Genomic DNA, 23,131 nt, shown 5'->3' on the forward strand with positions numbered 1-23,131 from the left:
GCCTCTCCACAGCCTTCCCATTATGTAATGCAAAGGCTGATTGTACTTAATCAGGCCTCAGTAGCCTGTGCCCCAGCCTCTCCTTCCCCAAACCCGAGCCTGTCCACATCCAGACTAAGCAGGGAACAGCCTGAGGCCCTGGAACTCACCTGAACCAGTTGCCCTGTCAGGAGCAGGTATTAGTATTCAAGACACAATTCCAAGCTCACCTGCTTCAGCCTTAAAGCCATGTGGCTGCCAGTTGAAGGAGAGGTCCCCGGGGGCTTCTAGGAAATCACGTGGAACTAAATCACATGGAACAGAGCTCCTGACTGGCCATGAGCCAGAAAATGGGTGTGCTACTTGCCTGTCCCCCAGATGCAACTGGGGCCTTAGGAAGTGGGGGCTCAGATTGGTGAATACAGCATGGGTAGGTGAGGCAGGTGATGAGAGAAAGACCTTTAACAGAAGGATTTTGTCTCTATGAAAGGAGAGTGGATGTGGAAGATGAGGCCAGAGGCAGGTAGATGGAGATGTGGGAGGCATGGCTTAATGATTCCAATGAAGTTGCCATATCCTCATCAAGTATGTGAGGCTGGTGGGGGCGGGGAAGGGTGGGAAGAACAAAGAGTGGAAAAATAGCCAGTTAGAGAAATATACCACAAGGTGATCTAGCTGTGTTGAATCGAGGTGATGTTTACTGTTTTAAAATACAGATTTTATTATAATTCAGGCCTGACAAAGGCAACAGATCAGGAGATAACTGTCATCAAAAGATAGTTTATTATACTCTCAGGTCCTAAGAGGAGGGTATATATCATGCCATGAGGGGCCACACAGGAAAGTGCTAGAGTTGGTCAGAAGGCAGAGGAAGTGAGGGGAAAATCTGACTATAATTGAAAATGTAGCCTTTATTGTGGTTTCCATAGGAAGGGACAGAAGAGGCAAGGTAAGCAGGTTTAGGATTGGCTAGTTGGAATAAAGTCAGTAGGCTCTGGGACTTGGAAATTGTCCCCAGTTATCTGGTACCTGGTCCTGAGTGTGAGCCCGACAGAGGAGAGCTTGGACGGTGGGCTCTAGACTGGCTGCTTTGCATGTGAAAGGCATGCTCTCAGGAATATGATATTCCTAGAGATAGCGAGGTGTAGCTCCAGTGCTACCTATCTCCAAGGCATTAGTTCACCCTCAGTGGGGCAGTCCCTCCAGAATCACCAGTATCCAGATGTAAAAGCATCAAACACAAAAACTTGAATAATGTGGTTGGTTATTAGACTTAAGAATAGTCTCAGCCCAAACTCCCTATTTTCCTACCCAAGATCTCTGCCCAGACAACTTCAGGAGCTACCTGGAGCTCCATCTTTAATCCTTTAAAGGCACCCAGACTTAGGTTTTGACAGAGCCTCATGTTCACCAACCAGAAATGACATTCACCATCTAGGACTGAGAAAAAGAATATTAAGAACTTTTATTTTCTTCTGAAGTTATAGCAAAGAAAGGGGAAAAAAAAAACATTCTTATGGGGGAAAAACGGGCAAAGGATACAAACAGTTCCGAAAAGAATAAATAGTAAGCAAATGAAAAGATAACTTCCTTTTTCATCAAAGAACTGCAAAAGTAAATAATGATAAGATGTTTCTCACTTTTCCACAAAGATGAAAGTTCATGCCCAGGGTGGCTGAGTACTGTGCTGGGATTGTGAACTAACTGTTATAGGCCTCTCTGGGGTGCTGTTTGGGAAGAAACATCGCTGAAAACTGTGCTACCTCTTTTCCTATGAAATTCCCCTGAGGAGGTGAGTGAGCCGCTGCTGATAGTCACCCGAGCACTAGGCCAGACAGAAGGAGAAAGCCCTCAAAGAGGCAATGCTGTGGCTCACTGTCATATTTCCTGCTCAGCCTGAGATCACGTGCACCTGATTTTTCTCAATATGGCATTGCCATTAACGTGGAATTAGGTCAGGAGACCTAAGCCTGAACCAAGCCCTGTCATTCTCTACCCCATGACTGCACATCATCAAAACAGCATCGGCAGTGACTTCCACAGATGGTACCATTGCTATATGCCTTAGCTTGCATCATCTCCTTTAATGGCCATAACAATTCTAGGACACGGGTATTCTTGTTTTACAGATGATGAAAATTACCTCTGGAAGGAAAATTACTGGCACACAAAAAATGCTGACAAGGATTCAGATAGACTGACTCCAAAGTCAGTCTGTTCATCTACAAAGTTATCTACTTCTCAAGGACCTTCCTTCATGCGAATTCAAATTTCTTGATTCACAGAGCATCTGGTCCAATGATGTCTGAATTACCTGCTGTCTCTGACCTTCAGCCATTCTCAGCTCCTTTCCTGATCACATTGGGACCCCAGGGGAGCTGGCTGAACCTGTGAGGATGGCATTTGCTTTGGAATTGAGTGGCCACAAGTACACATCCTGGTGGGGACAATGAGCACCCCTTTTCTCCTGGAGCAGCCTGGCTTCAGATTCTGGCCTCTGCTTGGCTCCACTTTGTGCTTTTCAATGACCAAGAAAAGCCCAGGCCCTTGGAATTGTTTACTCAGTTAATTTCTAACTAAAGAACCTCTTGTTGCCAAAAGGTATAAAACAGAGCCCTTGTAACTGTGGGCACAACTGTGACCCCCAATGTCAATCATTTGGGGTCTCTACCTATTAGGGAAAAGAACAACAACCACCTCACAGCCTAGAAAAGGAAAACACTGGGTCAAAAGGGAAAAATATTCCACCCCCATTAAAATAATTAAGAAACAGAACCAGAGGATCATTGGAGGAGAGATTGCCAGTGGGGGACAGATGTATATATATAGATATGAAAGTCACCTACTTGTAAAAGGATTAATTCTACCTTTCTGGTTTCAGGTAAGGCTATCTGCAGCTCTCACTTCTCTTAGCCGCTTCTCCCGTCTAGTCTTTGCTGGCTCCCATTCTGTTTGAGGGATGGGGGTCTGGAAATGAAGAGATTGGACACTTGAATCAAACCTAGGATAAGTCATTACTTTGCTGACTATTGACTTTAAGGGCTTTGGTAAATCAACTCCACTCTCTTTGATCTTGCACTTCCCTAACAACAATGACTACAATTTTTGCATTTGTTCAATCCATATTAGTGAAGTTCCTATTATCTACCAGGCATTGGGGATGGATAGAGCAGTGAACAAGAGCATCTGCTCTGAACCTGCTTTGCATGTATCATCTTTGTTAATACCGGGATGATAATATGCAGTCTGTTATTAGCCAAACTATAGTTCACATCATTTGTGGGTTACATTCAGAATTTTCTTTTAATTAGAGACAATAGGATATATCAGCAAGGAATGCACATAGTAATGGTAAGAATTGTTTTATAAAACATTTATTTCATGTGTGCATGTGTGTGTATGTGTATTAGCAACTGTACTGGATCATGGCATAAAATATTTTCCTTATAGCAGATCATGGTCACTAAGGTTTGTAAAACACTTTCCTATGAAGCAGGTTCTTTCCTAACAGGAGACTTCACACTGAGCCTAATGCATTGTAGCCACTCAGATTGTGCAAGCAATAATCTCTATTTCATAGATGAGGAAACTGAGTCTTAGTGAATTGAAATATATTGCCCAATGTCACATGCGAGTTTACCAATCATAGTGATTGGTAAAATAGGAGTTCAAATCCTTGTTGCAGCCTCCAGGTCCTATGCCTTTAACCACCATGCCACCTTATTATGCTGCTATAAAAACTGGGGTATTAGTAGACTATTTTGCCAGGTGAGTGAAATAATATCTGAGCACTCTGGAAACATTAAAATACCTTATGGAGATTAATCACCTCTCAAACTACTTATTTCAAGCCACTTCCTTACAATATGTGAACTGCATGAAGTCAGGGACCTTGTCTGTCATTTGGTGCTTAGCTTCCTGCTTGGCACATAGTAACTACTTTATAAATTTCTGTTGAAGGAATAAATGCATCTAGGAAAGTTCAGAGTTTTCCATGAGGGGATCAGGAGGTAGGAAAGTTCAGGGTTTTCCATGAGGGGATCAGGAGGGTGCCTCCAATAAAATGGTGAGTCCAGAACACCCACCCTCATATCTTGCAGGTTCCTGCTCCAGATGAGAGACTCAGCTCTTTCAAATGCACTGAGGCTTGGGGAACTGAGGCTGGGATGTGGTGGGAATTAAGAGTAAGGCCACAGAGGGGAAAACTCTACCAAAGCAAGGACCACAGCACTACACACTTTTTGTGGTTCACATAAATGGCATCTCCTGGATTTGCACAGTACACAAACAAAGCACTTTTCCCAACTGTGGGGAAGGGAGTTCCATCATGTGTTTATCTCATCTGACTCTGTTCACAGGACTTCAGGGATCAGGGACGGAAAGGAAATCTCAAGAGGCCAGCCTTTCCTTGCTTTTGGGAAAGTCTTCCTAGACCAGAAGAAGCTGTGAGGAGCAGAAAGGATGAAGTGTCTTTTCTCTCCAACCTTGATGTGGATGGCAGTGGTGGTGACCTCTTGGGTCATCATACCTGCAGCAACTGACACCTCATCAGCAAGTAAGTGCTGTGTGTGCAGAGAGCAGTGTCACCGTTAGCAGAAGAGGTCTCAGCCCCTCTCCTTTTATGCTTGGGATTTGCATAGTCTATTTTAAATTCATTTTTTATACTTTAATGTACACAGGACTCACCCAGGAATTTTACTAAAATGGAGATTCTGATTTGGTAGGCCTGGGGTGGGGCCTGAGACTCTGCATTCTAACGAGCTCCCGGATGATGCTGATGGTGTGATCCTTGGATCACATATGGAGAGACAAAAGTTTAGAACATCACTAAGCCCCCCTGTCCTGGCACTTTATTGGAAGGTCAAGAACACACTCAACCACACAAGAGATGTGAACATACCTGTGTGGTACTCAAAGACATCCCCTTTCACACATATGTGACCCTTCCATTGGGTTGCACATTGCTGTTAGCTTTTTGTTGGAGAAGGGAGCTAGACACCTCTACACAACCCCCAACTGGAGTTCTCTGGAACAGAGTAAATATCATTGTGTCATCATGGAGCGCACACACACTGTGGTCCTATAACCTCGATTTGTGTCCTGGCTCTGCTGCTTACCAATGAAGCAAGTACCTTAAACCTTCTGAATCTCAAGTTTCCTCACCCTCAAAATATGGCTAAATACAAAAGTCATTCCCCAGGGCCACTGGAGAGGATTCTATCAGATAATGGATAGAAAATGCCTATCCCAGTGTTTGGCATATCCTAAGTGCTTAATACATGAGAGCTCACCATCTTTACTGTTATTATTGTCACAGAGAAATACACAAAGTGTCAGTGCCCCCTGCTAGGTAGAGAGGGGAGGCAGAGAAGGAGATCTGAGCAAAAGGCATAGAATATATAAAGTTGGGGAAGGGGTGACAGGGTTCCCTAAATCCTTAACGAAGTGTCAAGAACTCTGCATTATTCCTCTGGTGGTGGAAAGGTGGATGTTTGAAAAGATGATACAGCTTGAATGCAGTGCTTAACACAAGAATGCAGGTGGGTTGTTTAGACATCGGGGGAGGTTTATTTGTTTCTTTCAAAGCGGGTCTGCTATGTCTCAAAGAACCCTAAGGACCATGGAAAGAGTCTCTTGGTGAAGAGTGGCCAAGCGGTCCCCACTCTGAATCTGGGCTTTTCTGCCTGCAGAAAGCTGCTCTGAATGTCACGCCAATGCCACTTGTACGGTGGACGGGGCTGCCACGACCTGCGCCTGCCAGGAGGGCTTCACTGGTGACGGCCTCGAGTGTGCGGATCTGGATGAATGCGCCATTCTAGGGGCGCACAACTGCTCCGCCACCAACAGCTGCGTGAACACGCTGGGCTCCTACACATGCGTCTGCCCTGAAGGTTTGCTCCTAAACTCGGAGCTCGGCTGCGAGGATGTGGACGAGTGTGCAGAGCCAGGGCTCAGCCGCTGCCACGCCCTGGCCACCTGCATCAATGGCGAGGGCAACTACTCGTGCGTGTGTCCCGCGGGCTACGTGGGGGACGGGAGGCACTGTGAGTGTTCCCCGGGCTCCTGTGGGCCTGGGCTAGACTGCGTGCGGGAGGGTGAAGCGCTAGTGTGCGCTGACCCATGCCAGGCGCACCACATCCTGGACGAATACTGGCGCAGCGCAGAGTATGGCTCTGGCTACGTCTGTGATGTCAGTCTGGGCGGCTGGTACCGCTTCATGGGCCAGGGCGGCGTGCGCCTGCCCGAGACCTGCGTGCCTGTCCTGCACTGCAACACGGCCGCGCCTATGTGGCTCAATGGCACGCACCCATCGAGCGACGAGGGCATCGTGAACCGCGTGGCCTGTGCGCACTGGAGCGGCGACTGCTGCCTGTGGGACGCGCCTGTCCAAGTGAAGGCCTGTGCCGGCGGCTACTACGTGTACAACCTGACGGCGCCCCCTGAGTGCCATCTGGCTTACTGCACAGGTGAGTGGGTGTCTCCCAGCAACCCCGCCCTGGGCCCTATGGGCACCCCGAGAGACTGGAGCTCATCCTTGTTGACTGTATATGTGACCCTGCAGACCCCAGCTCTGTGGAGGGGACGTGTGAGGAGTGCCGTGTGGATGAGGACTGCAAATCGGATAATGGCGAATGGCACTGCCAGTGCAAACAGGACTTCAACGTCACCGGTGAGGCCGGTGGGGAGGTGGGGTGGTACTCAGAAATGCCAGGGACCTGGGGAGGGACACATTCCCGTGTGTGAATTGGGGGCCTGTGGGGATGACCCAGGGTGTGCGTATTATCCAGTCGGAGTGGAAAGTCAGTCCAGTAATACCCATTAAAATCAGCAAGAAGCTCTCTGGATTCCTGGAGTCTCCCCTTACTTGATCCATAAGCTCCCAGAGCTTGAGAAACAACCCCACCCCCAGGCTTCTTTCGGAGGCCCCCAAAATCCTGATGGATAAGCAGGAGGTTGCCACCTGTTGGCCAAAGGCTAAACTGAGCTGTATTCCCAGAGCACAAGAACACAGGCCTGGCCAGCAGTCTGTGGTTTCTTGAACTGGGCCCTCCACTGACCAGATGAAGACCCTGAGCAGGGCCCTGGCCATCTCTAAACCTGTTTCCTGTATACATAATGACTGAAGCAGGCTAGTGTTTCCCAAATTCCAGTCTTGGTTTTAGTCACAACCTGCTTTTAAGTAAACTTGGGATGTTGAAGTTCACTACTGTGTCTTATCTGTGGCAAGTAACATCTTAGGTCTGTAGTAGCAGTAATAAGAAGAAGGCAATGGCACCTCACTCTGGTACTCTTGCCTGGAAAATCCCATGGATGGAGAAGCCTGGTAGGCTGCAGTCCATGGGGTCGCTAAGAGTCAGACACGACTGAGGGACTTCACTTTCACTTTTCACTTTCATTCATTGGAGAAGGAAATGGCAACCCACTCCAGTATTCTTGCCTGGAGAATCCCAGGGATGGGGGAGCCTGGTGGGCTGCTGTCTATGGGGTCGCATAGAGTTGGACACGACTCAAGTGACTTAGCAGCAGCAGCAGTAATAATGAATACAATGAAAGAAAGTTGTTAAATTTCAGCAACTATGTAATACTTTAATTTAAAAAATCTAACTGGATCTCTTTATATGCTGCAAATACTTAACCAGAGTTCTGCTCTCTGTGATTTCAAGGAAAATTAGCAAGTGTCTGGATGCTGGGAGGGATTGGGGGCAGGAGGAGAAGGGGACGACCGAGGATGAGATGGCTGGATGGCATCACTGACTCAATGGATGTGAATCTGAGTGAACTCTGGGAGTTGGTGATGGACAGGGAGGCCTGGCGTGCTGCGATTCATGGGGTCACAAAAAGTCGAACACGACTGAGCGACTGAACTGAACTGAACTGAACTGATGGTGTTAATAATAAAATCATTAGCAAATCTTGAAGATTGTCCCCTTGATACAGAAAGGATGGAAAGAAACTACCATTAACTTGTTAGCTTTGTTTGCTTGCTATTTGTTTTGTTTTACTAGGATTCAGTGTTATTTAGTGCTGGGGCTGTGGAGTCTGGCAGGCTACAGTCTGTCTATAGAGTTGCAAAGAGTTGGACACGTCTGAGCACACAGAGAGAGCAGTGAATGACCCAAATGTATTACTTTTCTTTGTGTACAGCCTGTGCTTAGGGTAACATGGGCTGGTGGTTAGTCACATGGATCCATCCAGTGATACTGGGAATCCAGTCTCACGTCTCCACCTCTCTGAGAGGGGAGACCACAGCATGACTCTGAGTACTTCCAGCTGGTGGCCAACCTGGCTAGCTGGACCTGGGCCTTGGGGATGTGATGAACCTTGAATTGTGGTCACAGGCCTCCAATCCTGCCTTCCCTGACCATTTCAGATGTCTCCCTCTTGGAGCGCAGGCTGGAATGTGGGGTTGATGACATTAAGTTGTCCCTGAGCAAGTGCCAGCTGAAGAATCTGGGGTTTGAGAAGGTCTTCATGTACCTGCGTGACAGCCAGTGCTCAGGCTTCACTGAGAGGGGCGACCGGGACTGGATGTCTGTGGTGACCCCAGCCAGGGATGGCCCCTGTGGGACAGTGATGACGGTACGTTCTGGCCGGTGTGGGACGGGGTCGGAGCACTGCCTGGTTCAAGCCCAGCCCCACCACTTACTAGTTGTGTGAACTGGGTGAGTTATTTAACCTGGATGTGGCTCAGCTTCCTCCACTGAAAATGGAGTAATAGTAACTCCTTCATAGGGTTAGGAGAGTTAAAGGTGTTACTGTGTGCAAAGTGATTAGGACAAATGACTGGCACAAAGTAAATGCTCAATAAATGTCAGTTTCAAATAAAGAGGACAATCCATAGTGACAGTTCCCCATTTGACAGATGGGAAATGTAGTGCCCCAACAGGGCAATGACTATTCTAAGCCAGTAGGTATCAGCACTGAGTTCAGAAGCAGATCTGTTTGTCTCTGATGGTTCCTGGGAGGCAGAGTCTGCACTTTCAGTGTTCAAAGAACCAGGGCCTCAGCTACAGAAGCCTCCTCCAAAGGGACCCAGAGGTAAACATTTGTGTGAGTGGGTTCTGCTTCCTCGCATCTCCCTCATCCTCCACAAAGAAAAAAAAAAAAAAACATAAGAAACAAGGAAATAATTGTCATTTGCCAAATATGACTTTTTGACAATCTGCCATTAATGATGACCCAATATGTGATGTTTAGTCTTTTGGCACGTGCGAGAGGAGGTATGAGGTGATGGGAAGAGTCCCAGGCTTCCTAGATCCCCTGTACCACAGATAAGTTGCCCAGTTCCCATGAACTTCCATCTGTATTAGGGAGGTGGTCATCCTGCCTCTCAGGGTCATTGAAGGATCCATGCAAAGATGCAGTAGGGACATTCAGCTTGGGCAGGGGGTGCCTAGCTCATGACTTGTGCTCATTGAAAGTGGGAGGGTAGTTTCAGCAGTTACAATGCCTTTGGTTTTGAATCCTACTCAAATTCTATGCCTTTTCTGCCCTTCCTCCCCCCACCTTCCTACCCCAATACAGAGGAATGAGACCCACGCCACATACAGCAACACTCTCTACCTGGCAGATGAGATCATCATCCGTGACCTCAACATCAGAATCAACTTTGCATGCTCCTATCCCCTGGACATGAAAGTCAGCCTGAAGACCTCCCTGCAGCCAATGGTCAGGTGCGGCCAGAGAGGGTCCCCAGTGTCCCTGGCCAACTCCACCCCACAAATCCTTGGCCACCAGGACCTCAGCTTCTCTGTCAGTTGCCATCAATAAGAAGCTGATTGGAGGTGGTCAGCTGGGAGGCAGTGTTGGACTCCAAAAAGGGTCCATGAGGAGCCCAGCTAAGAAATCTGGAGCCCACTTTCAAATCCTGGCTCTATCATACAAATGGCTTTGGGAAATTGATAGCCTATTCTAGGTGTCAGTCTTCTTGTATGTGAAATGGATTTAGCAGTAATGTACAAAAGTGCTCCACAGAGGTGAAACCCATATTAGGGTCCCTGGTTTACCTGAGGGGTAGGGTGGTCGGGAGAAGCCAATGGCACCCCACTCCAGTACTCTTGCCTGGAAAATCCCATGGACAGAGGAGCCTGGTGTTGCAGTCCCTGGGGTTGCTGTGAGTTGGACATGACTGAGCAGCTTCCCTTTCACTTTTCACTTTCATCATTGGAGAAGGAAATGGCAACCCACTCCAGTGTTCTTGCCTGGAGAATCCCAGGGATGGGGGAGCCTGGTGGGTTGCTGTCTATGGGGTCGCACAGAGTCGAGCATGACTGAAGTGACTTAGCAGCAGCAGCAGCAGCAGGGTGATTGGGCCAGAGGAAAGAAGCGAGGGGTCTCAGTTCAGACCTGCTATGGGACTGGGCAAATTGTACCCCACATTTGGACCTCAGTTTCTTTCTCTGTAAATAGGAGAAATTTGAATAAAGAGGGGTTTACAAATTATGCTTCTTGGAGTATAAAGGTCTTTAAGGAGGTGATTTGAGGATGTGAACCAGAGAACGTTTTTAATTTTAATTTTATTTTTTCAATTGAAGTATAGTTGATTTACAATGTTGTGTTAATTTCTGTACATTCTTTTTTTATATTCTTTTTCATTATGGTTTATCATAGATTATTGATTCTAGTTTCCAGTGCTATACAGTAGGACCTTGCTGTTTATCCATTCTGTGTATAATAGCTTAAATCTGCTAATCCCAACCCCCCTACTCCACCCCCGCTTCCCCTGACAGCCACAGCTCTGTTCTATATATCTGTGAGTCTATTTCTGCTTCATAGGTTGCTTCAGTTGTGCCATATTTTAGATTCCACATGTAAGTGACATCATATGATATTTATCTTTCTCTTTCTGACTTTACTTAGTATGATAATCTCTAGTTTCTTCCATGTTGCTGCAAATGGCATTATTTCATGCTTTTTATAGCTGAGTAGTATTCCATCGTGTATACGAACCACATCTTCTTTATCAATTTTATTACTTAAAAAATAAAAGGATCCTGTTGCTAAATAAACTTGAACATTTCTGAATAGGATGAATCACAAGCCAGTGATGCAGATACTGGGGGAAAAAATAAAAGCTGTGTTCATAACAAGTGTTAATCAAGAGCTGACCATATGTCAGGCATTGTGCTAAGTGCTCTAGTTGGAACACCTCATTGAAATCTTAGCATGGCCTAGAAGGTGTAAGTATTATTATTATTGAAATTGAAGTTCAAAGAAAGCTTAGTAACTTGTCCAAAGTGGTAGAGGACAGTAAGTTAGAGAGCTGGGATTCAAACCCAGGCCATCAGGCAGAGAGCCTCCACTCTACCGTGACCTTTTTTTTGAAGTTTCTCCATGGTCATATGTTTTCTGGGCCAACCAGCCTTGGGGAAGGGCACCTGCCACTGATGAAGGTGCTTGGCTGACTTGAAGGAAGACAGTTGCTCCTTGTCTGCCTCTGTGTGGAACATCACCTGGACAATGTGGCCGTGTCCCAGACCTGCTAGGTTCTAGGGAACAAAACAGCTGTATGCAGATCTCTCTCTGGCTTAAGCTAGAAATCTCATCCCAGTCGAACACCAAGTCCAGACAAATAACCCAGTACTCACCTTCTGCATTACTGTTTCTCATGTACTCCCTTTCCTGGGGCATCAGTCTTTCAGTGTCCTTTGTAGGATAATCCCCATGGAGTTGCCATCAGTGTGGCTGTTTTTAATGTGATTTAAAATAATATATTTTAAAAATCCCAATCTTCCGCTGTAGGTAGAACCAGAACTCTAAGGCCTGTAGGACCCATAGCCCATCTTTTAAAACTGTTCTATATTAAGATCAAAAGAGGAATCTAGGTGATTCCCTTGAGAATGTGTTTGCCACACTTAAATGCAAGGGCCACCATATGAGGGGGTGGATGTGTTACAGAAAAATATGATCTCTGGATCAGAAGGAGCAGCGTCACCTGGGAGCTTATTAGAAATGCAGAACCTTGAGCCCTATCCCAAAGCTACAGATCCAGAATCTGCCTTTCAACAAGATCCCTAAGTGACCTGTGTGTGACTATTGTATTTTGCAGAGCAATGGTTGGTGGATTCCAGTCCTCTTGCTGGATTAAAATCCAAAGAACTGCCAGGGACTGCCCAGGAATGCAGATCAGAAAGAGTGGCCTATCTGTTGCTGCTCTTGGTTCTGGTTCTCTCACCAGCCTCTCTCCCCCTGCAGCGCCCTCAACATCAGCATGGGCGGGACCGGCACATTCACCGTGCGAATGGCGCTCTTCCAGAGCCCTGCCTACACACAGCCCTACCAAGGCTCCTCTGTGACCCTGTCCACAGAGGCGTTTCTCTACGTCGGCACCATGCTGGATGGGGGCGACTTGTCCCGGTTTGTACTGCTCATGACCAACTGCTATGCCACGCCCAGCAGCAATGCCACAGACCCCTTGAAATACTTCATCATCCAGGACAGGTAAGGCCTGTTGGATGGAATTTGGGGCCGGGGAGGGTCTTTAGAGTTGGATGGGTACAGAGGACATCTTCACATTCATTCACCTGTAGCTGAAATTTAGCACTGTCATTCATTATGATATAGGCAACAAACCAGAAAAGTATTAGCAGGACATTTGAAGACATTTACACAAGTCAATATTTTTAGTTACTATATTGTAGTATTAGAATTTCAACTAGATCTTATTATTTGATATATATCAAATACATGCACTTGTAAATATATACTTATATCCAGATATGTAAATATATGATGTATTAAGTTTAATATTTTAAGAATTATATTTAATTTTTTAAAATTATCTTATGTAATTTAGTGTATGCATTGAAAGCACTACTTTTGATGAGGAATGCATGGGCTTCATCAGATGGCAGAGGGGGTCTAGGATTCAGAAAAGGATGAGGAACGTATGGAAAGGCAGGCCCTGGACAGCAGCAGGCTGGCACTTGGCTGGGAGGAGTATGGTAGAGGCATGGTTAGGCAAGGGTCAGTTGAAACAGGGAGGACACAGATGGACTGCTTTTGACTCAAACACATTAGAGAAACAGTAACCACACTGCGAGAAAGTAGTTCACATTTTCATTCATAAATTGAACAGATATTTTTGGAGGCTTATTGTGTGCCAGGCTATGTGGATAACAGTGAATAGAAGAGACAAAAGTCTCTGCACCCTTATCGCTGACATTCTAAGTGGGGAGATCAACAATTAAATGAAAGTGCCATCCATGGCATGTTAATGATGACGGCGCTATAAAGAAAAAAATGAAGTACAAAAAAGGGAGGGGAATTGCTGTTTTAACAGTGCAGTCAGAGAAAGCGCTCCCAGGAGACCCTGGCCTATTTCTGTCTCAGTTCTCTTAGAATCCGCCTGGTCGCGTCAAGGGGAAAAGGCTCAATTGGGTACTTATCTGGTGTTCACAATTCTATTATTTGCTAATCTCCCTTTACAACAAAAAGAAAGGAGAGCAGAAGTCTTTTGGGGGTCTTTTACAATCAACAGTGTTGAAGTAAAATGTCATAGCAGTGTCTGACTGTGTTTGTATGATCGTGTTTTATATATGGCAAGTAATGTGTTCCCTGTCGTTCAGTTCTTTGTGACCCCGAGGACTGTAGCCTGCCAAGCTCCTCTGTCCACGTAAGTCTGCAGGCAAGAGTACTGAAGTGGGTTGCCATTTCCTACTCCAGGGGATCTTCCTGACCTCAGGATGGAACCCTCATCTCTTGCATCTCCTGCATTGGCAGGTGGAGATTCTTCATTTTGCCACCTGGGAAGCCCTTGGTTTGCTATTTGTGGTCATGATCTTTTTTAAAAATAAATGTATTTCAACAAAAACATCTGTAGATTTAAAGAAAAATAGTAATAATAATATAATAATATGAAATAATAGTACAGATATTGGTAAACAGGAAAACATTCAGGGAGGTGGTTTCTGTATTAGGCAAAAAAGAACTGAAATTTGAAAAATCCTGACATGACTTTGCCTGGGACATTATGGAGACTTGGGCTTATAGCATGGGTTTGCTGTTTCTTAGTTCAAGGTACAAGTCAGCTCATCTGTCTGGATATTCATGTTCTCATACGCGAAACAGGCATGAAGGAAATCTACTGTGCAGGGATTTTTAAGCTGTGTGTGTGTGTGTGTGTGTGTGTGTGTGTGTGTGTGTGTGCAGGGATTTTTAAGCTTTGTGTGTGTGTGTGTATCTGAGTATAAAGGTAGAGCATGTATATTGTGAAAAGCTTAAAAAGTCTTGAAAACAAAGCATGAACGAGTGTTGGCTGTGGCCCTGTGTTTCTGCCGTGGCATGGGTGGGAGCTGGGCTGAGGACTGCCAGTCTGTGAGATGCTCAGAATATCACGGGGGTGTAAGGAGGAGATGAGTTGGGGAGGTGCTTAGGGGCTGGAGGAGACGCGTAGGCGCCTTACTTGGGTTGACTGCCTGGAGCTGCCAAGGACAGTGCTGGCTGCCTCTCCCTCTGCTTTTCGTAAGGTGGGTCCTAACCTCAGGGCTTTTCTTTTGCCAAGTGGAGTCAGATTTGAATTGTAGGGGACACAGAGCAAAGTGAACGCCATCCCGAGAAGTTCCTTTCTCGGTCCTCCTGTGCAGTCAGCCTTCAGCCCCTTTTCTAAGTCCGTTTTGAGCGGATAGTGTCAAAGAGCAGAAGGGATGCCTGATTTGCCTGCTCAAAGAGCCTGCATACCCTGATCCAGCCCAGCACCCACGTGAGTCTCTGGACGTGCAGTTTTGAGTCTCTGTGTGTTTGGGTGTGCTGGGTAGTAATGTGTGCTGATGAGCACACATACACACCCCAATTTGGCCAGCAGCCTTCAGTGCTCAGATGTTTCCAATGTTAGAATTAACACCAGACACTAGTAGATAGCCAATAAATGGTAGGTAATGACTCCTGAATGCCATTTCCTGGGAAATCAAAAAGTGCTTACTTAAGGATACACTTACTTAAGTGCTTACTTACTATCCTTAAGTAACTGTCCTTAAGCTCTGAACTGATCACATTTGTATTTTAGAGTTGCATACATGTAGCACCTATTGTACGGCAGATGCTGTTTACTTTGTAATTTTAACTCATTTGATTGTCGCAATTATCTCACGATGTAAGGTGAATTATTGCTCGCACATGGATAGGGCAACAGGCTCAGAGGGATTGCGTAAATTGCCCATAGTCACACAGCTAGTAAGTGACAGATTGAGATCGGAACCCAGGAAGTCTGGCCCCAGAATGTTTGCATAACCAACCGTGTTATATGATGTACGCTTCCCAGATGTCCACGCGCTGCGGACTCAACCATCCAAGTGGAGGAGAATGGGGAGTCCCCTCAGGGCCGGTTTTCTGTCCAGATGTTCCGTTTTGCTGGAAACTACGACCTGGTGTACCTGCACTGTGAAGTGTATCTCTGTGACTCTGTGAATGAAAAGTGCAGACCTGTGAGTCAGACCTCCCTTCCCTCAGTCTCGTTGCCACACCCTCACACCCAACTCCCATAACCGAAGACACTTGGCCGCAAGGTTAAAAGAAAACAAACGTCTCTGCCATATTTCCATTTTAGTACGGGGTTAGTCAGAGCTATAGGACGAGGCTGCCATGGCCAGACAGGAGACTAGGCTGTGGGGAAGCTGGGTGCGATCAGGGCGCTGCAGTAGGCTGGTAAACCTCTCACTTATCTGCAAGCTTGTGTTCTAATAGCAGAAACTGACATTTTTAAGCACTGTGTGCAACTTGTGTGTGTTAACTTTTTGATACTTCGCGGCAACTCTATAAGGGAGGTATTTTACTAGCCCCTTTTTCCATATGGGGAGAGAGGCTTAGAAAATGTAAGTGACTTGCCGAAGATCATACATCTAACAAGTGGCAGAGCAGGGACACGAACCCATGTATACAGATCTCCTAACAACCCCTACCTCTACCATCCTCAAGTTCCAGCCTGAGGCAAGAGGTTGCTCCTATGAAGGGTACACCCAGGTCCCCATGGCAGGGCCTCATTCAGTCTCTCTTGTGGAAAGCTTTCTTTGTCACCATCTCCCTGCAGACCTGCCCTGAGACCAGATTCCGCAGTGGGAGCATCATAGACCAAACCCGTGTCCTGAACTTGGGTCCCATCACACGGAAGGGTAAGAAGGGCACTCTCCTCTCCATGTTCCTGGTGAGAAATGTTCTCTGGAGATGAGGAGAGGTGAGAGAACCTGGCACTTGGGATCTTACTGGGGTCCGAAGAGCTGGAGCAAGTGAATCCTGTGAGGCGAGGTAGACTATAAGAGGCCTTCCTCCTGCAGGTTCTCATTCATTGCACAGCTGTCTTCTCATGCCTGCCTTGTGCCAGGGCTTATGTTAGTGGCTGGGGGCTCAGGATGAGCAGCAATGGGTACAAGCCTGGCTCGTGTGCCACTTATGGACCAGTAGAGGAGACATCATTTAACTAATCATGTGTCTCTGGAGTTGTGATAAGTGCAGGCATGAACATGGATCAGGAACTCTGAGCTCTTGCCACAGGGGAAGCAAACCTAGTCTGGAGGACTGGGGAAGAAAGGAAATGAGGTTTGAAAACTGAGAAAGGATTAACTAACAGGGGTCAGGGGAAATGGAAAAGAGGGTGGAATCCCAGGGAGAGAGTGGAGAATGAGCAAAACGCCTGTGCAGGAGGGAACCCAGGGTGTCAGAGGAACTGGCCAGGCGGGCTGAAAGGAGGAGGAGAGGTTGGTGTGGGTGAGCTGATGGAGGTGGGGGGCCAGACCACGTGAGGCCTTATCAGTTCAGTCCAGTCACTCAGTCGTGTCCAACTCTTTGCAACCCTATGAACCTCAGCACGCCAGGCCTCCCTGTCCATCACCAACTCCCAGAGTTCACCCAAACTTATGTCCATTGAGTCGGTGATGCCATCCAACCATCTCATCCTCTGTCATCCCCTTCTCCTCCCGCCTTCAATCTTTCCCAGCATCAGGGTCTTTTCAAATGAGTCAGCTCTTCGCATCAGGTGGCCAAAGTATTGGAGTTTCAGCTTCAACATCAGTCCTTCCAATGATAGTACTTCTCTTTTTTCTTCTTCTCCTTCCCCTTCCCTTTCTCCTTCTTCTAATTGAAATATAAATAGCATGTAGTTCTTGCTAAGGTTTTGGGCCCTTTTTCCTGAAAGCAGATGGCAGCCTCTGAGGGGTCCAGAGCAGGGGAGTGAGATGACCAGATTGGGGTTTTTAAAAGACCACACTCTGGCTGCAAGGAAGAGCAGATGGAAGGGGCTTCTTCCAGGCTTCCCGTACACTGATCCTTCTGTTTCCTCCCACAGGGGGCCAGGCTGCAGTGTCAAGGGCTGCTCCCAGTAGCTTGGGTAAGTTCAGATCCTCTTTGCACAGGGACTTGACCAAAACCTTCATCTGGGGCTTTTATCTGTTGGCCTAGGGTGTGCTGGAATGCCCCATCTGCTTGGCCTGAGTGCTGAAGAGGTGACTGCATTTGTGGAAAGTGTTGGGCCTGGGGCTGCACATGCGCACACATACCTGTGTTGTCCCACGACAGTGTACATAGACGCAGGCACACACAGGTGCACAAGAGCAAACATCGCCTAGACTTTTCACACACACCCACGAGGTCACATGCACATATTCATACTCACACACAAAACGCCATGACAGCTGCAGCTGCTTGTGTGTGAATCTGCATATGCAGACGTGCACATGCTTGAACACACCTGTGCGCAGGGGACAAGCACACTGCACTGTGATCTGCACCTTGGGCATTTCCTGAAGCTTCAAGACGTATCTCCAACACCTTTGTCAGGATGCTTGGTGCCAGGATGAACATGGCAGACAAACAAAAATCTCTGCTTTCTGCTTCTCTGCTCCTCTGACCACAAAGACCGGAGACCGGCAGCATTTTAATGGCCCTTGACTTTTATGGCTGCTAAATTGTCTGAAAATCTGGATGAAAAGTGAATCTGCGTAATTGTTGCTCTCTTTGGCTCTTGGCATCTAAATCTGAGTGGGTTGTTACACCAACCTAGTGTTTGACATGAGTTAGTTCATTCCAGTATCAGTGAGCTCAGTCCTGGAGACCAAGGTGCCCCCAAGAGGCTTGCCCTTTGTGACTATCCCTCAAGGTCACCAAGGATGAGTAGGTTGGTCACTTCACAGGAGTACCCTTTTGAGTGGCTATCAGCTAGTGCCTGCAGAAAGGCTGCCTTTTTCAGATTGGCCCATCTGGGAGGGCACCTTTTCCTAACTGGTTTTCAGGGCAGGTAAAGGAAAAGCTTCCTTGTTCTAACTGATCTGCTCAGAGAACCTGTCCTTTCCTAATTGGTCAATTTAGAGGATGCATTTTATGTTAGTTTTGCACATAAAATGTGCACGTCAGCGCTAGCGGCAACCCTGTAATCTCTTTCTTTTCAGAGCTCCTACAGGTCTGGCTGCCTCTGCTTCTGTCGGCCACTTTGACCCTGACGTCTCCGTGATCAGTGGCTGGAAATCCTGTACTCTGTGTCTACCAGCTCACTTTCTGCTGACTGGCGAGGCGATGCAGGCTAGCACTCCACTCATAGGAAAAGGAGCCCACACTTCAGTCACTCTGCTCCTATTTTTCTCCCCTTTAATCCTTGCTACCAAAAAACAGCCTATGTCTATAAATGCTGCTTTCTCTCAAAATGGGGCTTGTGATGTGTCTGTTCACGAGGCCCCTGTCTCCTTAAAGCGATAATAACTAAAAAAAGCTCAGTCCGTGAGTCATTCATTCATTCAACAATTATTTATTGAGCACCTGCTCTGTGTAGGCACTGTCCGTGGTGCTAAGGATCTGATGGTGAGAAAAACCAGACTCCATTCCTGCCCTCATGGACTTCATGGTCTGGTCACAGACTGGGTTCAACTCTGGTTTTATGAGCTTAAATAAAATGCACACTGTCCCTGAACTTTATCCATCCATCTATCCTTTCAGTCTGTCAAGAAATTTTTGCTGGTCACCTACTATGATCCAGGCAATGTACTGGGGATACAGCAATCTCTGCCTTCCCAGAGCTTAAGATCTGGAAGGGGAAAAGTACAACTCATTATAAGTCTGTCAGGCATTGCAGAAATGGAGAGTATAACAGGAGGCTGCTGCTTCTGTCATATGGGGATAATCATGATACCCTCACAGGGTTCATTCAGCTTTCCAGAAACATTTATTTGAGCACCCAGTATGTGCCAGGCACTATGCTAGGTGCTGGGAAAAGATAATCATGAATAAGATAGACACAGCTCCAGGCTCTGGAGTGTCACAATCCTTATATAAAGGACTTAGATGGCATGTCCCGCCTCCTTTGCACTTCTCTCCCTGCCCAATGCAGGAGATGTAGACCTGTTTACAAGGCCTTGGCAGCAGAAATGGAAAGCAGACCATTAACTCCATTTAGAGAGGATGTCTTGCAAGGGAGACCTCTAGGAGGTTCCTTGGAGGCACAACTGGAGACCACCCAGGAGACCCAGATATCTCAAGGGGCTCTGGACTTCTTTGACAAGTGGACCAAAGGAAGTTGATTCTCATGGGAAATGTCCACCTTGATGCCAGCTGCTTCCCTGGACCCCAGCTGTGGCTTTCAGAAGAGACCAAGGCCCTGACCCATTTTTAGAACCTCTGATCCCAGGGAAAACCACACATGTGTATCAGCAGGCCGGGGGCTGTGAGGTCAGCGTATCTCAAGTTAAGAAACCTCTTATCAGAAACAGACATGCACTGAATCCCCATGCCTGCTGCCTTTATGTCAGAGCTATGGGAGGATGTCCATGGTCAGATGCACCTGCTAGATGTCTGCACAATCTATACTTTGATTCAGGTGCAAGAGAACATAAAAAAATTAAAACAAGGGTCAAAGGCCAGGAGGAAAAAAATATATCAGAATTTATCCCTTTATCTCTCTGTTCCTTTTTCCCCTTCCCTTTACGTGTTGCTCTTGTTTGCTATCAGACAGTTGTTCAACTCAATGTTCAACAAATATTTTGAGCATAAATTCAAGACTTGACTCTTTTATAGGCAGCAGGGAAATTGCCAGTGATCAGAATGGAGCCCTTGCTGATAAGGACCTTATGTTTACAGGGGGGATATGTTTAAACAATTGGAGAAGGCAATGGCACCCCACTTCAGTACTCTTGCCTGGAAAATCCCATGGACAGAGGAGCCTGGTAGGCTGCAGTCCATGGGGTCGCTAAGAGTCGGACACGACTGAGAGACTTCACTTTCACTTTTCACTTTCATGCATTGGAGAAGGAAATGGCAACCCACTCCAGTGTTCTTGCCTCGAGAATCCCAGGGACAGGGGAGCCTGTTGAGCTGCTGTCTATGGGGTCGCAGAGAGTTGGACATGACTGAAGCAACTTAGCAGCAGCAGCATGTTTAAACAATAGCTATGTTATAAGCCACCTGGGGCATCCCAGGTGGCACTAGTGGTAAAGAACCTGCCTGCCAGTGCAGGAAACATAAAGAAACGTGGATTCAATCCCTGGGTCAGGAAGGTCCCCTGGAGGAGGGCATGGCAACCCACTCCAGTATTCTTGCTTGGAGAATCCCCATGGGCAGAGGAGCCTGGTGGGTCATAGCCCATAGGATCATAAAGAGTCAGACATGACTGAAGCAAAGGACAGGGGGGCAGAGGGAAACAGCAGTAATAAGGTGATGAAGGTGTTAGTTTACATAAGACTGGGGAAAGGTCTTACCGAGATGTAGAAACTGAAAAAAGAAAATGAATATCTGAGAAAGACTACCAGTGGTGGGCCAGCAAACGCAAATGCCTTGAGGCCTTGTGTCTTTCTACCAAACTTTCACTAAGACTTGGACACCTAAAGTTTGAGGCATCACTCACAGGAAAGGGTCTTAAACATACACACTGTCATTTTTGTCCATTTGTTAACTAGTACTTACGAGGTGCTCATTAGAACTGCAAAGATAAGATTGATGTCTGCAAAGATCTTACAACCTTCAGAGGGATACAGATATGCTAGTGGGTAATTGAGTGCGACTGCAATCAGCCCCAAGAGGCGCAGGAGCATGGAAGAGCAACACCAGCAAGCCTGTGGAATTTAGGAAAGACTTCCTGGAAGAGGCAAGCCTGAATGGTAAGCAGTAGGAAGAGGCTGGGCACAGAGTGATCCAAGCAAGCATATAGTATGTCGGGAGAAGCCGTAGATGAGGTGGGAGCTGTGAACAAGGGTCAGATCCCAGGATACTTCACATGCAAGTCGTGGGGAATAATGCAGAGAGGTGATGCCGTGACATCTGACTGCAGGGAGATAACAGAATCAAAGGGGACAAGAATGAAAGAGATCCACTAGGCAGCTGTTAAAATCACTCTTCTAAGAGATGGTGGTGGCCTTACTTAAGGTTGATGAAATGGGCATGAAGAAGGAAAGATAGGTTCACGAATATTTGAGATATTACTAATTATTGGAAATGTTAGACTGAGGAGTGAAGGAAGTAAACAGGTTTCCAGCGCAGGTGACCAGGTGAGCAGTGGTGCCAATGATTAAGATGGATGATGCAATGAGGAAGGTGAAAGTGAAGCTGCTCAGTCGTGTCCAACTCTTTGCAACCCCATGAACTGTGTAGCCCACCAGGCTCCTCTGTCCATAGAATTTTCCAGGCAAGAATACTGGAGTGGGTTGCCATTTCCTTCTCCAGAGGATCTTCCTGACCCAGGGATTGAACCCGGGTATCCCACATTGCAGGCAGATTCTTTACCATCTGAGCCACCAGGGAAGCCCAATGAGGGATCCCCAACCAGGGATGCAATGAGGAGGGAGGGAAATAGGGGAAATCATGAGTTAGGATTTGGACCTGCTCAGAAGCAGAGACATTACTTTGCTGACAAAGGTCCATCTAGTCAAGACTATGGTTTTTCCTGTGGTCATGTATAAATGTGAAAGTTGGACTGTGAAGAAAGCTGAGTGTCAAAGAATTGATGCTTTTGAACTGTGTTGTTGGAAAAGACTCTTGAGAGTCCCTTGGACTGCAAGGAGATCCAACCAGTCCATTCTAAAGGAAATCTGTCCTGGGTGTTCTTTGGAAGGACTGATGCTGAAGCTGGAACTCCAATACTTTGGCTACCTGATGCGAAGAGTTGACTCATTGGAAAAGACCCTTATGCTGGGAGGGATTGAGGGTGGGAGGAGAAGGGGACGACAGAGGATGAGATGGTTGGATGGCATCACTGACTCAATGGACATGAGTTTGAGTGAACTCTGGGAGTTGGTGATGGACAGGGAGGCTTGGCGTGCTGCAGTTCATGGGGTCGCAGAGTCAGACATGACTGACTGAACTGAACTGAACTGAAGGTTCAAGGTGCCTTGAGCATCTCAGTCCAAGTAAAGCAGTCCAGCAGGCACCTGGGAAGGTGAATCTGAAATTAAGGAAGTATTCAGGGATGGAGGTTCAGATTTGGAACTCATCAGCCTGTAGATGGTACTTGAAACCATGAGATAACTTGACAGGTCCTAGGGAGAGTCCGTGGAATAACAAAGAAAGATAAGACCCAGCAGCCCTCTCAAGGACAACCGGAGGAAGAAGGTGATTATCATGACAATCATCAGGATAATTTTAGAGCACAAGTATCCAGATAGAGGAGAATAAAGAAAGCAGTTGGTGCAGGGCAGTCAAGGAAATGCAGAGTGCCTAAAGGAAGTGGCAAAAAATCCATTGACAAGAGGCCAGAAAAAATGCCCAGTGGACTTGCATAAGAGGGGATGTTTGCAAGGCAGTCTTAGCCATATGCCTCAGATTGGAATGGAGAAGTCAGAGACAGGTGGAGGAACTGATTTTGAAAAGAGGAAAGATCACCTTATCAGAAGCTGGGGAGGAAGTGGAAAGTGGAAGTAGATGTTTATGTTTCTAGAGGAAGGGGACACAAAGGTCAAGTGTGATGGCCTAAATTTTCTTGAGGTGGAATGTAAGACACCTGCTGAGAATGGAGGCAGCGGGAGAGTGAAGTGAGTAGTAATGGCTGCAGAGACTTGAAAGGAGAAGGTTGAGAGTGGCCACTGGGGAGACTAGGGTGGGTACCTGGCTAAAAGGAACAGACACATGGGCTATTTTGTGGGCTCAGACGGATTTCTGAATCCAGCATTTGTAGTTGCTATAAGTCCCACATTTAGGGGATTCTTCTCCAAATGCACTATGGTTAAGAAGGTGGCTTGTACCACCTCTT

At 46.8% G+C, this 23,131-nt stretch overlaps 1 protein-coding gene across 1 annotated transcript; it reads left to right on the forward strand.

The window, feature by feature from the left end:
• The first annotated feature begins 4,440 nt into the window (after nucleotides 1–4,440).
• On the forward strand, nucleotides 4,441–18,415 carry UMOD (uromodulin). The gene is made up of 10 exons (XM_068968962.1): nucleotides 4,441–4,534; nucleotides 5,670–6,446; nucleotides 6,542–6,649; nucleotides 8,351–8,559; nucleotides 9,505–9,653; nucleotides 12,175–12,420; nucleotides 15,239–15,401; nucleotides 16,004–16,085; nucleotides 17,255–17,296; nucleotides 18,354–18,415. Exons 1-10 carry the CDS (start codon nucleotides 4,441–4,443, stop codon nucleotides 18,413–18,415), a joined length of 1,932 nt encoding a protein of 643 aa, XP_068825063.1.
• The last annotated feature ends 4,716 nt before the right edge of the window (nucleotides 18,416–23,131 follow it).

This window comes from Capricornis sumatraensis, chromosome 3 (genome assembly GCF_032405125.1).
Source record: "Capricornis sumatraensis isolate serow.1 chromosome 3, serow.2, whole genome shotgun sequence".
Lineage (NCBI taxonomy): Eukaryota > Metazoa > Chordata > Mammalia > Artiodactyla > Bovidae > Capricornis > Capricornis sumatraensis.